We start from the raw sequence: 13,039 nt of genomic DNA, 5'->3' as shown, positions 1-13,039 counted from the left end.
GGTTGTCGAATATGTGATAAACTACATGAAGAAGATACTCAGCCAACCAACTCTACAGAGATTATTGAAGATTTAGTGGAATATATTAACAGAGCTCCTTGCTATGGAGATGATTATACACTTACAAATAAGTTGCCTATTTAAAGTTTTTAAGAAAAATAAAGTATTAACCACCTTGTTCGTTCTTTCATCTGTAGAGTTAGACACAAAAGTTCTGAAAATTTAATATTCTTAATTCCTACAAAGAGGAAAAGTTTTGATAACGATTTAAGGATATTACATTTAATCCTCATTTATACTGAATACAGCTTGTATAAAAACTAAGATCTCAAAAACAGCTATTTCAAAATAATGAATCCTTCCATAATTTAATTTTTCACTAAAAATTTACTCTTTAAATTGTAACTTAATTCTTTAATGAAAAGGTTGATACTATTATTCTTTTTTATTAAAATGCCCGCATTTTTATTTTTGAAGAAAGAGAAAGTGAAAGAGAGAGGAGATAGAGAGAGAGAGAGAGAGAGAGAGAGAGAGAGAGGAGAGAGAGAGAGAGAGAGAGAGAGAGAGAGAGAGAGAGAGAGAGAGAGATAGAGAGAGAGAGAGAGAGAGAGAGAGAGGGGGGGGAATAGAGTGAGAAAGAGAGAATGGCTCTAACCAAAAAGTTTGTTAATTTACATAGAAAATATTATCATAGTTTATTAATTTGTACCCCCATTTAATTTCAAGTATCATGTAGTCTGTTTGCTGTCTTTGGATTAAGAGTTTATCTTGATCAGGAAAGCTTTACTTTGGTTCTGGATTAGTTGGAACTTTTTAAATGCATTGGCATTAGATAGAAATAATTTTCTTCAGTAAAATTAAAATTATTTTTTTTTATTAACCTTTGCTTAGAAGAATATTGTATTATATTTTAGCCAATGTTTTATCAGCTTAAATACTATAATAGTTATTTCTTGCATCGTGTTATAAACAGCTTTCCGCGGATATAGAATGTACAATTAAAAGATTAAAACCATTTTTAAAAATCAATATTTGGGGGGCAGATGTAAAGGTCGTCGATTCTACTTAGGGTAAAATTGCGTATAGGTTTCTTGATTTTTTTGAATCAATTTTGTTGTTAGCATAATCTGAATTGAAATTACTAAATAGATTTTTAAAAATATTGAATATCTTATTATTCTGAAGTTTGATTTATATAAAAAAATGAAAAAGTTAATTCTGTCGGGAAATTGAATATAAATTAAGAATAAACAAGACACTTCTCAAATATCTGCATAATTACCATAGACAAATATAGAACTTTATATTCTAGTAAAATTCTATTCTTGCATAAACCCTCGCCAACTTTCAATTTTAGTTTAACAAGGATGACAACATCCATAAAAGCAAAGCTTGTAAACGGTAGGACAAACGAACATTAACACTTGTAGAGTGTCAAAACTGAATTATCAGAACATAAGATAACTTATCAGAAAAAATCATCCAAGAATCAATTTATTTGAGTTTTACTTAAGCCAAAAAATCACACAGTGAAATTGATTTTAGCCTAGGGTTTAGAGTTTTATCCAAAGCATAAAATTCCGCTTCCATAGACACCTTAACCACCTTTCTAGCTCTCATAAAAGTCATTTCCCAGCGTTGATATTTTTATAATTTTAACAAAAATGCTTTAGACAATTTTTACGATCTAAATGTATTTGAATTTGTTTTCAAATTAGACAATTTTTTGAAATTCAACAATTTCTCACTTAGTTTTACTGCCCTGATATCGCAAAAATAGAGTCTAAACTGTAATCTTGGTTTACACTTTTAACATTGACATAATTGAAATTATATATACTATTTTTAAATTATGTTAATCGTAAGAATGTATAAAATACTACTTATAATTAAAAAAATTTTATGTAAAAATAATAGATTATCTTTCTGCTTCTATAAAAATTGATTCAACTCAGGAATAGTTATTTCTCGCATCGTATTATAAACTGCTTTCCGCGGATATAGAAAGTACAATTATGAGATTAAAACTAGTTTTTTTTAGCCCCGAATTGCCGAAGGCACCGGCTAAAAAAACTGGTTTTAATTTTATGATTGTACATTTCTATATTCGTAGAAAGCTGGATATAATACGATGCTAGACATAGTTTTTTCGTATGGATAAGAACCGGTTCCTATCCACCGGATTCGAATGAATACGAGAAAGAGGTATAACCAACAACCGAAATAAATCTAAAATAATATTTGGGGGGCATATGGAGAGGTCGTCAATTTTACGATGTGTTGCCCCCAACGACAGCTGAAAACACGTATAGGTTTCGTAATTTTTTTCCGAATTAATTTCGTTATTGGTAGAAGCTGGATTCAACTCCCTAACTGATTTATATATATATAAAAATACTATTTTGAAAAAAAATATCCAACACCATTCGACAGATAATTCATAACTCATGGGCAGGGCATTGAAAATAGTTTCCAATTAGAAATAACAGCACCCTTCTATTTATGATCGTACAATATCGGCTCAGCAGTTAGCGAGATCCTTCGGGACAGACAAAAAACGCTTACTACTTTATATAATAGGATTACAAATCTATAATACAAAGTAGAATGATGTCTGTCCATCTGTCTGTCCGTCCGTCTGAAGCTTAAGATCTCAGTAACCACTGAACCAATCGGATTCTACTCTTCAGGGAATATACCTACTGGTCCTGTGGTGGTTTTAGGCTATTTTGTTGGGGGGTGAGACACCCCCAACCCCCCCAAAAAAACAAAAAAAATCCCCCCCCCCCATTTTTTTTGCAGAAGATTTCCTTGGTCCTTTTTTTGCAGAAGATTTCCTTGGTCCTTTTTTTTTGCAGAAGATTTCCCTGGTCCTTTTACGAATTTCACCTTAATTTTTTTTATCACTTCTTAGGGCAGGCAAAGTCCCTAGAGGCTAGGGGCGAAGCCGCTAGTATTACTATAACTTAAATGATTAAAAATATACAAAATTTAAGTCAAGGTATTATATAATTTAGTTTTAATCCACCTTTAAATATTTTCAAAAACTTAATCTAGTGGCGAAATTACTCACGCCAGGCTACAATTGAATCAAGACAAAAGTAAGTGCCGATCTCTGGGACCTATGTATGGTGAAATTAGACATAAAACCATGATGACTCCAGGTAAAATCAAAATATTTTAGCGGGATCTTTTTGAGAAAATTAGATTTGAAAATTTCAAGTTTAATTTTCACCCCCTAGGAGTTGCCGCATAATCATGACAAGAAAAGCAAAGATTATTTATTTAAATTTTTTAACAACTTTGCTTTTATAAAGTCTTTTATAAAACCTCTCTATATATGATTTATTTAAGGTTGAATTTACGTGACCTTAGCAAAGCAATTGATAAAAATGACCATTAATTAACTCCCTTTAGGAGTGGTTTTATGAAGAACTTTATAAAAGCAAATTTGTTCAAAATTTTAAATAAATAATCTTTGCTTTACTTGTTATGATAATGCGACAACTCCTAGGGGGTGAAAATTGAACTTGAAATTTTCAAATATGATTTTCTCAAAAAGATCCCGCTGAAATATTTTGATTTTAACTAGAATCATCATGGTTTTATGTCTAATTTCACCATGCATAGGTCCCAGAGCTTGGCACTTACTTTTGTCTTGATTCAATTGTAGCCTGGCGTGTACTACATATAATACAAATTTTCTGATATTCCTTGTTAAACACTATTTTAGATATTGCTTGATTATAATATACGTTTATACATGAACAAGCCCAAATGATTATATCCATTCCAAAGAAGGGAAACTTATCAAAATGTAATTAAAAGAATAAAAATTTAAAAAATAATAATTAAAATTCTACAAAGTAAATAACAATTTACACTAATTTTACAATAATTAAAAGTAAAAAAATTTAAAATACTACAATGATCTGTAATCTTCTATCTTATATCCAAACATTTTTAAATCTGCATCCAAAACTTTCACCAGATTTTTGTATACACCTTTTGGCAGCTCATCTAAAAGTAAAATAACAAGGATAACAGCATTTAATATGAAGCGAAACACAGAAATAATAATGAAAATTTATGGAAATGCTCATTGGTCAGCATAATATCCACAAAAAATATGTCCTCTATCTCTACTACCAGCTGAGACAAACATTTTCTCCTTACAGAAATAAAGGTCGCAAAGAGAATTACAATGTTCAAAGACAAAATGGATTAAACAAGAGTAAGCCAAATAATATTTAGATATTTATTATAAACCCTTAAAAGTGGGGCACTTTTTTGTACCTTCCATGTTTGTTGGCATCCTGTGCCCCCCAGGATGGAGATATAAAAAAATTTGCAACTCTCAGATATTTGCCATTCCAATATTTTAAAAAGTCACTCAGTTATAGCCAGGGAGGAAGGGAGGGGACAATGGGCAATTAATTCAATTTTATAGTTGTGACACTTTAAGGTTGAAAAACCAGATAATTCCAGATAAAACGAGTATTTCTGATAGTGCAACTTTTATTGGAAATTTATTCATTTTTTAATTAATTTTAATTCAAAATGCACCATCCCCCAAATTCTACTTTACTAAAAGACTCTGATTATCAAGATAAAGAACTTGGTAGCAATTCATTTACTAAAGAATACTAGTTTTAGAATTTAGCGTAGAAAAATAGCATAAAACCATCTTAAGATTTTAATGATAAAAACAGTCTAAAAGGATTTCAGGACCTTTATGCATCTTCCCTTAAATGTAGAACTTAATCGGATCGGTAACCAAATTCTTAAGCTATATATAAACAAAACTTACTACTTTTTATTGGATATTAGCGCAGCTTACTATATGTGTATGAGCATGTTATAAATGGACATACGGATTTTCTAGTAACAATTGAGTTTTTATGGTTTCTAAATCGTAATAAATAATAAACAAGAATCAGTTAAAACAATTGTATTAAAAATTATTAAAATAACAACAAATTCTACTTAAATAATAAATATATGTATTGTATATATCATATCACAATAGAATTGTTAGGTAAATATAAAACAATTGAATCAAAAATGATTTATGGGTATAGTCCCATTCGTGGCAACACCCCTTAAGGGGCGATTCGTCGTATTTTCAAAATTGCTTGGGGCTGGAAATAGGAGAAAAGCTACTGTGAAAATACAAAGAAACTCCCCTTAAGGGGTGTTGTCACGAAAGGGGCTACCCAGATTTAATTACAACAAAATAATAAATAAAAAAAAAATCAATTATATTAACTTTTTAAAATCTAAAAAAATTGTCAGTTTAAGACGTACCTACACAGTTACACACACTAGGTATAAACAAAATAACTTGATTAAAAATGTTTATGAATAAAAAAGGTTGCAGAATAGAATGTCTCAAGGATATTTTTAGTTTTGTATTTAGATTTATGGTTCTAATTCTTAATTATATTTGGTCTAGTTACAAAAAATTTACTTTTTATTGATAAAGTCTTAATAAAACATATTTTGGAAAGTATCAGATAAAACAAATTGATAAAAGTAAAATAAACTTCTAAATGACCCCCTTTTAAATAAAATTAAACAAGGATGACAACATCCATAAAAGCGAAGCTCTGAAATGGAAGGACAAACGAATATTAACACTTGTAGATTGTCAGAACTGAATTAGCAGAATATTAATGCTTCAGTACAAACAATATTGTAAGTAAATTTGTTGTAAAACTGCATAAATAGATAATACTGTTTAAGGACATACTTAAATTTTTAGGACTTGTTTATAGAGATGCTTTGCTTATAACATTGTACCTTGTTGTAATAGGAATCAGTTTTCAAAAAATCTGAAGAATCGGATAATTTGTTATCAAAAAAGTTAAAAATCGACATGTTTCAAATGGATGTACGGACATTCTGGTATTGATTATAGGGTTGCTACGCTTTCTAAATTGTACCTAACTATTACAGGAATCATGCAAAGTTTGGAATCCATAGGACAATTCTAACCTGTATAAATAAAAGAGCTAATTCTCTGTGACTGAGGTACGGGCGGACCGACCGTTATCATAGAAAAGCTTCGCTTTAAAAAAAAATAAAATTATGTAAATGTCAAACTACGGACCACCCCTACACGCTGCAGATACCCTCCATGATGTAACTTAAATTCTTTCTCGCACGTTCGCACCATATCAATAACTTCTTCTTTCAGGAAAGCTATTTTTCTCTTTGTTATAGTCATCTGAAATAAATATTTTTTTTAGTATTTATAGGCTTAACTGAAAGGCAAAAATATTAATTCGGCACTAATATAAATACCAATGAAATTATTACCTACTGCTACCTAGTTAAAAAACCATAACTGGAAATTACTTTTGGATATAGTCCCTTTCGTAATATCGCACCATATGGGGCGATTCTTCGTATTTTTCACAGTAGCTTTTTTCCTATTTATTGCCCCTGCGGGAGGCTCTAACCCAACGGGCCATTACCTAACCCTGTGGGGCAATCATCTAACCCAATATAACCTAACCTAACCTAGCCTAACTTAAAATAACCTATAAAAAGCCATTTTAAAAATACGAAGAATATCCCCATATGGGGCGATGTTACGAAAGGGACTATTCACTATTCCCTTACTTTTCTCAAAATTAGGTATTAAGAATGAAATGATAACCGAAAAGCAATCTTCTAACTGTTAATAATTAGTGGCAAAGGTACAGTATGATTTAAAATGTCAATCTGTATGTCTTTCCCTTCCTAACATTCCATTAGTTACAACATATTTTCCTAATATTTAAATTAGGTACCTAATAAGAATGAAATGATAACCGAAAAGCAATCTTCTAACTGTTAATAATTAGTGGCAAAGGTACAGTATGATTAAAAATGTCAATCTGTATGTCTTTCCCTTCCTAACATTCCATTAGTTACAACATATTTTCTTAATATTTAAATTTTTATGCTTTGGTAGTTGTCAACTTTGTTTTGATAAAAAATGTATATATACCGTAACCATTTTGTTGTTCTCCTGGAAACCTAGGCAGTATCACATTTTCTGCTTGTTTGCATTTTATACAAGATTTCATCTGAAAAATATTAAAGATTCTTATAGAGTTGCTTCGTTTTCCAAGTCATACCTAATTGTTATAGAAATCATCATGTAAAGTTTTAAATCGATAGGACAATTCTAATCTGTTTAATTTAACAAAATGAGCTAACCGTAATGGACAGACGTACGGACAGACCGACCCTTAAATTATAAAAAGCTTCGCTTTTAAAATTTGTATAAAATCATCACTAGACTAAATTTTATTTTGTAATGTAATGCCCTCTATAATGGAGAACTATATCAACATACAAAAAACGTATTACTATATATAAAAGGATACAAATATTATATCATATCTTGTCAATAAACCATTTGAAAAAGGAAACCAAAAATCGCCACGTGTCACTAAATTTTTATTCAGAAATGTGTGTGTATATTGAGACGCTTGTTTGTGTATGTATTTCTTTCTAATATTGCCATACACTGAGCTATAATCAACAGCAGAAAATATATTCTATTAGCGTAGCTACTTTATAACTCATTTATTTTAAATTTGATTAATGAAAGATATCTAAAAGCAATTTAATTATTAATTTTTAAAAAATAAATACAATAATTTCTATAATCATAACTGCAAACAAATATTCCATAATTATTTTTTCATTATGATTTTAAAACAATTAAAAGTAAAAATTTTCTGTCTGTTTGTTTATTGTTTACATTTTTATTATTGTGCTAGTTAGCATAAGAATGCCCCGTCATGTTGCATGATTTCTCGTGACATCATTCATATTTTAGTCCCCAAAGTCAGTCAGAAACTGCTAAATTCATGCACATTCCCTTTAAGCCAGTCCCCAAAGTCTGAGACTCCTAAAATATGAATATTCGATCCATTGTCCCCTCCCTTCCTCCCTGGTTATAGCCCTCTATCTTTCATGCAAAAAAAATGAGATAGGAAAACCTTAGAGAAGGGGGGGGGGGCTTGAATATAGTGAGTTATAAAGTAGATGTTAGATGGTCGATCTTAGAAATCTTCAGAAGAAAATTTTTATCTACCAAGAGCTGAGTAAATCAGTTTTCTTGATTAGAACAAACAATGTGGGTTGCAGAGAAGCAGCAAAACAAAGTAGACTATTGAAAACTGAATAAATGAAATATTTACCTATCAGTTCTTTTGGACTTTTTGTACATACTTTGTTGTTATTTTCAAACTCCATTTGCTTCCCACTTACATTTTCTTGGGTACCCATGAAGTCTAGAATAGTTATTTCTCGCATCGTATTATAAACAGCTTTCCGTGGATATAGAATGTACAATTACATGATTAAAACCAGTTAAAAGGCACGGGCTAAAAAAATAGTTTTAATCTTATGATTGTACATTTTTATATTCGTAGAAAGCTTAATACGATGCTAGACATAGTATTTTCTTATGGATGAAAGGATATATTTAAATAAAGAATTTTTTTTTTTGGGGGGGGGTTATTTTCATTTTTTTGAGATTGGGGGTGTCTTATCCCCCAAGAAAATAGTTATAAACCTTCCCAGGGCTTATGAGAAGCTACCCTTTAAAGGAGAACCCGATCGGTTCAGCGGTTAGCGAGATCCTTTAAAACAAACAAACAGACAGACAGACATCGTTCTACTTTGTATTATACAAAAAAAATCTTTTAAAAAATCAAATTGAAATTTCTGATTAGAAATTGTTGTTCTTTTAGGGAAGCCTTATGAATGTCTTGGGGGTGATTTTATATTAATTCATGAACTTAGAGGCTAGGGTAAAGCAACTTATATTCTTATTCTATGCTGCAATGGTACTTTTGTAAATAATTCTACAAAGACAAATTGTATGTATATATTATTATCTTACCTATATTTTCAATTTTGCCCATGCAATGAAGATCTCTGTCATAAGTTTCTAGAAAGATGAGATACTTGTAGGGCATGTTGCAGTAGTCACAGTTCTGGATAAATGGCATTATATGTGTGTTAATCCCTTTGAATTCTCCTTTATCGTGCACACGAGGGATCTCTTGAATGCACCCCTGGGGTGTGCAATTTTCTTTAATATCATCAGTCACAAGCTTGGCTACTGATAACCAGTCCGTTTGTCCATATTTTTCCAGCATCTTCATTTTTGGCTCTCTAAAATGGGCTTTTTTCGTTTGCTGGAACCGGTCGGTTTTTCCATAGATTTTATTTTTGTAAACTGAAACAACTCGACTTAGTGGATGGCGCACAACACTGAAAGACATTGTTTGGTTTACAAGTTGAATTTTTTCAAATTGGGACAACTTCTTTGTCTTAGATTGCAAATATCTTATTACTTTAACCCATTAGTGCCGAACTTCCCCCCTGTCGTCAGAATCACTTGAAATTTTAAACACAGCTTCCTTAAGGGATTGTAAGACATTAGTATTTTTAGATTTTTTGATTTGTGGCATACCAAAGAAGTTTTTTTTTTGCGTCGTTTCCGACGCATTCGGACTAATCATTTTTCCCATGCGTCTATTATGTACCATATCGGACTAATCATCTTAGGCTTTTACTGTATACTCTATTAGTTGCTTCGCCCCTAACCTCTAGGTTGGGTGGGGAATGTCAGAAAAATAGCATAAAACCATCCCAAGATATTTATAAAGCTTTCCTGATAAGTAAAACCAATTCAGACCCAAAATTTCTATAATCTTTAGCTTCAGATAAAAACCTTACTACTTTATAGTATGGAACACTATACTAGCAGCGGCTTCGCCCCTAGAGGCATCCAGGGACCCTTGGGTTTAGGGGGAGTCAAACCCCCTCTTTCAATTACAGTTTTTAAAGAAAAATTTTTAAAAAATAATGAGAGGGGTTTATTATTTTCTAGGGGTGAATCCTCCTAGAGCGGTTGTGGTACTCTCCCCCAAAATAGTAATAAACCTTACCAGGTCCTATGAGAAGCTAAAATGTAAAGGAGAACCATATCGGTTCAGTGGTTAGTGAGATCCCTTAGTACACACAGACACATGTATGTAGAATGTATTTAGATCCTGTTACTTTATTAAAAGGATACATAACACAGATACTCTACAATCAGTGTCTGTCTGTACATCCATTCGTCTGTATAAAACAATTCAGAATATAATTATTTGGTACTAGTGGTTACGCCCCTAGAGGCCTTTAGGGGCACTTGGGATGGGGAGAGGTCATTGAATTGTACAACAATATTTTTTATTTTAGATTTAAAAAGAATTAATTTCATTAAGTTCATTCTATTTTTTCTTGTGTTGGGGGTCTTTTTTAAGTGGCGATTTCTCTTTGGAGGGTGGTGGTACTCTCCCCCAAAATATTTATAAACCTTACCAGGTTCTATGAGAAGCTACCATGTAAAGGAGAACCATATCGGTTCAGTGGTTAGTGAGATCCCTTGGTACACAACACACAGACACATGTAGAAAGTATATCCTGTTACTTTATTAAAAGGATACATAACACAGATACTCTACAATCAGTGTCAGTCTGTACGTCCATTCGTCTGTATGAAACAATTCATAATATAATTATTTAGTACTAGTGGCTACGCCCCTAGAGGCCTTTAGGAGCACTTGAGATGGGGAGAGGTCATTGAATTCAACAACAATATTTTTTATTTAAAAAGAATTAATCTCATTAAGTTAATTCTATTTTTTCTTGTGTTGGGGGGTCTTTTTCAAGGGGCGATTTCTCTTTGGAGGGTGGAGGTAACCTCCCCAAAAATAGTTGTAAACCTTCCTATGACCTATGAGAAGCTACAAAGTAAAAAAAGAAGCATATCAGTTAAGCAGATACACAGATAGATACCCTTTCACTTTATTACAATGTTTAGCAAAGAAATATGATTTTGTCGACAATTATATTGAACAACCCAATACATGACAACCCCTCCACCCCCCCACCCCCCCAGCCCCTGTTAATCCTTAAAGTTTTATAATAACTTTTTCTTATTTGTTGTCTTACCAACTGTGGGGAATTGTATTTGTATTTTGATTGGTTGGTTTATTAAATGTCCAAATGTTTCAACCACTAAATGTAATCTACAGAAAGATTTTATGGTATAATATCCCTGAGTAAGTACATCAATTTATCGGACATTGACTTACTATTTTAGATTCCTAACCAATACATTTCTTAGTTGTAGCGTAGTTGTTAATTATTTGGATGCAATTATATATATAAAGACAGACGGATGTACAGACAGACCATAATTGTAGAGTATTTGCGCTATTTTTATGAATATATTAACAGCTAGGCTGCAATAAAAATTACGGAAGTATAAACATATTTACAGTCTTTAATTGGCTGTAATTTTGGATATATAGACAGACATACATACATTCCCTAGTTGTAAGGTAGCTATTATTTATTTGGATGCAATTATGGAAATACAGACAGGTGGACGTACAGACAGACCCTAGTTGTAGATTATCTGCGCTACTACTTTTATATCCTTAAAATAAAGTAACATGTTATTGTATGTCTTTGTGTGTGTACCAAAGGACCTTGCTAACCACTGAACCTATATGGTGCTCCGTTACATGGTAGCTTCTACTAGGTCCTGGTAAGGTTTATAACTATTTTGAAGGAGGGTACCACCACCATCCCTTAAGAGAAATCATCCCTAGAAAATAAAAAAAAACAAAATTTAAAAAAAAACTTTTTCTTTAAAAAATTGTAATTGAAAGAGGGGATTTGACTCCCTATGCAATCTAAGGGGCCCTAGATGCCTCTAGGGGCGTAGCCGCTGCTTGTATTGTATTCCATACTATAAAGTAGTAAGGTTTTTTGGCTCAAGCCAAAGATTAAAGAAATTGAAGGTCTGAATTGGTTTTACTTATCAGGGAAGCTTTATAAATACCTTGGGATGGTTTTAAGCTATTTTCCTGACAACCCCCACACGTCCTAGAGGTTAGGGGCGTAGCAACTAGTAGATTATAGGAGATTATACAGTGAAATCCTAAAATGGTTAGTCCTATAAGGTCAAAAAGGACGCAATGGCTAAAATGATTAGTCCGAATGCGTCGAATACGACGCACAACAATTTATCAAAAAAAAGTATGTAAACTAACTAAAATTAAAGAAAACTTAGCAGAAACAAAAAATATATAACAAATGCTATCATTTATTATAAATAAGTATGTTTTAATTCTTTAAAAGAAAAAAGTTAGGCCTGGTGTGGAAATTTTTTCCTATTTTTTCCACTTCTGCCATGAAAATATGATTTCATCTGGTCATAGAATGAAGTGAGAGGCCAAGCAATGTAGAGGACAAAACTTGAAGCTCTATTCAGTTATTTACTAACATTTAAAAAGGACAGCATAAAAAAAAGAGTGATAGTATAGGTTTAAATTTGTGCGTCGTTTAAGACCCTATTGTCATTAATGGGTTAATGGTCCTTATTTTGTTGAACTGCTTCTTTTTTTCTAGACTTTGGAAATCTTTCTCATCTCCCAGGCCCATCAAATGTGCCATTTCTGAATACAATGTTCTTGATGCAACTTTGGGATTTTTACAATAGGTTATATTCAATGCTGGATGGTAGAGTAACAAACCCCAAGATTTATTCACTTTATATTCATCTCTGGCATCACAAAAAGTTTTGATCATTTCCTTTCTCAAAATTTGATCATCAAGGAATTCTTGACATTCTTCATCAAGTTTTGTTTCATCAACTTCTTCACTTCGATCTTGCTCATGTATTTCTTCAGGATTATGCCTTGTCCTAGAGTCATGATGTAATGGAGAATAACTAGGTGTTGTAATTTGATCTTCTTGAATTAATGTAAAAGGTTTAGTCAACATGAATATTGTACAACAACACATGAACAGTAGAAACGCTGCATACCTAACATCACTTAAAAGAGATAAGTTATTTATTGCATCGTATTATAAGTAGCTTTCCGCGGATATACAAATGTACAATTATAAGATTTAAACATGTTTTGTTGGTCCAGAGATGCCAAAGGCATGGGTTAACATGATTGTA

The 13,039-nt window shown here is 31.8% G+C and overlaps 1 protein-coding gene across 1 annotated transcript; it reads right to left on the bottom strand.

Moving 5' to 3' along the window:
- Nucleotides 1-3,572: 3,572 nt before the first annotated feature.
- Nucleotides 3,573-9,364, bottom strand: LOC145327864 (uncharacterized). Its single transcript, XM_080171400.1, has 3 exons — nt 8,909-9,364; nt 8,202-8,294; nt 3,573-4,020 (listed from the first exon to the last, which is right to left on the bottom strand). The coding sequence occupies exons 1-3, from the start codon at nt 9,291-9,293 to the stop codon at nt 3,923-3,925; spliced, it is 576 nt and encodes a 191-aa protein (XP_080027526.1). The 5' UTR covers nt 9,294-9,364; the 3' UTR covers nt 3,573-3,922.
- Between the last annotated feature and the right edge of the window lie 3,675 nt (nt 9,365-13,039).

Source organism: Acartia tonsa, chromosome 9, assembly GCF_053477335.1.
Source record: "Acartia tonsa isolate MP-2025a chromosome 9, ASM5347733v1, whole genome shotgun sequence".
Lineage (NCBI taxonomy): Eukaryota > Metazoa > Arthropoda > Copepoda > Calanoida > Acartiidae > Acartia > Acartia tonsa.
The sequence above is the reverse complement of the archived record's forward strand: the minus strand, read 5'-3'. Positions and strand labels throughout refer to the sequence as shown.

Bases quoted from the DNA above. Each gene is read 5' to 3' on its own strand.
- LOC145327864 (XM_080171400.1), bottom strand. From the start codon at position 9,293: ATGTCTTTCAGTGTTGTGCGCCATCCACTAAGTCGAGTTGTTTCAGTT. The intron at 8,295-8,908 runs GTAAGATAATAA...TAACTATTCTAG, and splicing joins GGGCAAAATTGAAAATATAG to ACTTCATGGGTACCCAAGAA. The intron at 4,021-8,201 runs GTAAATATTTCA...TTTTACTTTTAG, and splicing joins AAGTCCAAAAGAACTGATAG to ATGAGCTGCCAAAAGGTGTA.